Consider the following 3,613-nt stretch of genomic DNA (forward strand, 5'->3'; position numbering starts at 1 on the left):
CTAGAAACCGGATCCTAGAGAATTTGGTAACTCTTTGACATGACTTTTCAACTGCATACTGGACTAGAAACAATTAAGACAATATACACCGAGTTGTGATTAACATCCAATTCAATATCGATAACTCATATTTCAGCAAACATTATAATGCTTACAAGACTGGCTCCGATCATCATCATCATCACACAACATGTTAACTTTACATTCTGTTTCACAATTCCTGGAGGATGATTGAGTAGCCATTTAAAAAGCGGAAAGAGGCTTAGGGTTACATGCAAAACTTCCGGCATATGTTCAATCCGGAATTACACCTCAGTGTCCTGATATGGCATCCCACTCGCGAGACTTGAGCAGTGATCCCTTCCAGATACTGGCTGATGAAAGCATACAAGGCCCACAATCCAAAGCGGAAGCGAAAGCCTACAAACCAAATGGCTGCCCATGCCCATGCAGTGCGACGAACCCATTTTCAAGCACTGACCTACAAACTACAGCCATGGCCATTGGTCAGCTCGAAGCTCCTGGGCGGAGCCTAGAAGGGGCGGAGCTTAGTGTGACATTTCCCGAGTCTTCGACGTGGTTTCCCGCGCATCGCCTGAAATATAAATGACATCCAGGGTATATCCGGTGTGAGGAAAGCGCGGGGCTCCAGAGCAGAGCACGAGACTGCAGCCTCTCCGCCCGCGCCGTCGCACCTGCCCGCGCTGCACCCCGCATCCGCGCCTCTCCAGCCCCGCAGCGCCGTCCACATGATGCGCGTAAGGCCCCGCAGCCCCAGCGCCGACCCCGCGCCCTCCTGGTCACCGCAGCCACCACCAGCACCCAGCCCTGCCAAGCGCCGCCGCCTCCACCAGGAGCCCGCGCGCCCCGAGCCCCTGGCTCAGCCCGAGCTGGAAGCGCCCGGCGAGCCCGCCAGCAGCGCGCTCACCTCCGTGGTGTTCCTGGCCCCGGGCAGCGCCCTGCAGCTGCCCCTGGACGGCGTCGACCTGCTGCTCGAGCCAGAGCCCTCCTCGGTCCTGCAAGTGTCGCTCCAAGGACACACTATTCTCCTGGTTCCCGAGGGACTCCTGGCAGGACCCCAGCCCGGACAGCCTGAATTCGTGGCCTCCAGCCCGCAGGGAGCCGGTACCCCGGACATGCCCCAGGATCACCTCGATGGCCTGCAGCAAGAAACCTTCTGTGAGTACTTCTACCAAGAGGATGTCTGTGATGAAGATGCAGACTTGGACTTCCTGGCGCCCTGGGATAGGCCTCCAGAGGGTCAGGCCTCTGAGAGCCTTTCCTCCATCACAGGGGTGCCCAGCCCTAGGTCTCAGGACCGTGTCCTAGAGCCATATCTTCTGGTGCCTTCCACTGGAGCAGAGCGATATTCTCCGAGGTCCATTTATGAACTGGACAGCAACCTGCTGGGACCCTTCCCTGGCTCACCACTGCAGCCTCTGCCTCCATCTCCTCCGCGGAGTCCCCAAGAGGAGCATCCGCCACGCCCTCCATGCTCTCCAAGGGCCCCTTGCAAGGCCCGGAAGCGACTGTTCTGTGAATGAACTGCCCTGCACAAATCCTTGGTGCCCTGGAACAGAACTGTTTCCCAAAGCCGTTGTGTGTCTTTACAGAGCCTACAAGGTTAAGATGGCTCTCGTGGTTTTGAAGTGGGCAGAATGCAGATTATTAGATCCGTGGTTGGTTAGAAGAAAGATCATAGAAAGATCCTTAACGTTTTCTATGGGATATTTAAGTCCAGTTAAGTACTGGGACATTCTTATATGTAATGCAATAATGTACTTACTTGAATTTTATCAAAACTATTGTATTTTCTGTAAAAAGCTATTTGATAGTCTTTGTCCTGCCGAGGATGTTACTTTATAAAGTTTCTGATGGAAAAAAAAATGTTGGTTCCTGTTTTGGTTTTTTGTTAACTTTGTTAATTTTTGTTGACTTTGTCAAATGTTGGATTTAATAATTGAATTAAATTGCATTTTAAAAACTTGAGTTGCCTTAAGGTATCCATTGTTACATTTTTAGAATTTTTTGCTTTCTATATGTTCCATGCTGTCTTTCATCAGTCCATGTGGTGGCTTGGTGGTGACAGCTCTTACAACAACTAAGGACCTTTGCATCTCCTGCTATTCCATAGAATTTCCTTTAGATTGTAATTACACTCTGTGGTGGCCTTGCTTTGGGAAGTGGGTGCTTTAGAGAGTGGTTGGTTGGTTGGTTGGCTGGCTGGCTGGCTGGCTGGCTGGCTGGCTGGCTGGCAGTTGGTTGGTTGGTTGGTTGGTTGGTTGGTTGGTTGGTTGGTTGGTTGACTGGCTGGCTGGCTGGCTGGCTGGCTGGTTGGTTGGTTGGTTGGTTGGTTGGTTGGTTGGTTGGTTGGTTGATTGGCTGGCTGGCTGGCTGGTTGGTTGGTTGGTTGGTTGGTTGGTTGGTTGGTTGGCTGCTTGCTTGCTTGCTTGCTTGCTTGCTTGCTTGCTTGCTTGCTTGCTTGCTTGCTTGCTTGGCTGGCTGGCTGGCTGGCTGGCTGGCTGGCTGGCTGGCTGGCTGGCTGGCTGGCTGGCTGGCTGGCTGGCTGGTTGGTTGGTTGGCTGCTTGCTTGCTTGCTTGCTTGCTTGCTTGCTTGCTTGGCTGGCTGGCTGGTTGGTTGGTTTGTTGGTTGGTTGGTTTTGGGTTTTGGTTTTTGAGACAGAGCCCTGGGTCTCCTGAAACTCACCATGTAGGTATAACTGGCTAATCTGGAACTCACAGAGATCTACCTCCCTCTGTCTCCCAAGTGCAGGATTAAAGGCATGTGCTACCATGCCTGGCTTCTTTGTATATTTTTGTTCATGTGTTTGCTGGGGTTTTGGGGGGTTTTGGGTTTTGGTTTTTGGTTTTTTTGTTTGTTTGTTTGTTTGTTTGTTTTTTGTTTTGTTTTGTTTTGGTTGATTTGTTTCTATTCACATCACTCCTGATACTAAATCTCTCTCTCTCTCTCTCTCTCTCTCTCTCTCTCTCTCTCTCTCTCTCTGTGTGTGTGTGTGTGTGTGTGTGTGTGTGTGTGTGTGTGTGTGTGCTTTGCCTATGCATGTCTGTGTGTATTTCTGTGTACCATGTGAATACCTGAGTGCCTGTATAGGCCAAATGAGGACTTTGAATACCCTGGAATCAGACTTAGAACTACAGACACTTTGAGCTGCAATCTGGATGCTGGGAATAAAAACTAAGGTTCTCTATAAGAGCAGCCAGTGTTCCTAACCACTGAACCATCTCCTGAATGGCCCCATATCTTACAAGGAGATAAATCAACACCAACGAGGCAGATCTCAGCATAAAGCTATTTTTAGGAACATTGATAATTATATTTTAGATTCTTCAAGTTCGTTGCTGGCGTCTTTCATTTCCTATTCTTGGTCTCCATCCTTTCATTCTATCCTCACGTGTTTTCATGTTAAATTTTTTTAAAAGTACATTTATGTATTTGGTGTGTTTATATGCGCAGGCTAGTGCCCTGGCACACATATGAAGGTCAGAGGACAATTAGCATGAGTCAGTTCTCTCCTTCCATCCTGTGGGGCCCAAGAATTTAACTCAGGTTGTCAGGTCTGGCCACAAGCCCCTCTAAGCCATCCCACTGGCC

General features: G+C 49.9%; 1 protein-coding gene across 1 annotated transcript; it reads left to right on the plus strand.

Annotated features, from left to right (window-relative positions):
- Positions 1 to 749: 749 nt before the first annotated feature.
- Positions 750 to 1,544, plus strand: LOC117725060 (proline-rich protein 23A3-like). Its single transcript, XM_034525008.1, has one exon. It carries the CDS (start codon positions 750 to 752, stop codon positions 1,542 to 1,544), a length of 795 nt encoding a protein of 264 aa, XP_034380899.1.
- Positions 1,545 to 3,613: the final 2,069 nt, after the last annotated feature.

This window comes from Arvicanthis niloticus, chromosome 21, assembly GCF_011762505.2.
Source record: "Arvicanthis niloticus isolate mArvNil1 chromosome 21, mArvNil1.pat.X, whole genome shotgun sequence".
Taxonomy (NCBI): Eukaryota; Metazoa; Chordata; class Mammalia; order Rodentia; family Muridae; genus Arvicanthis; species Arvicanthis niloticus.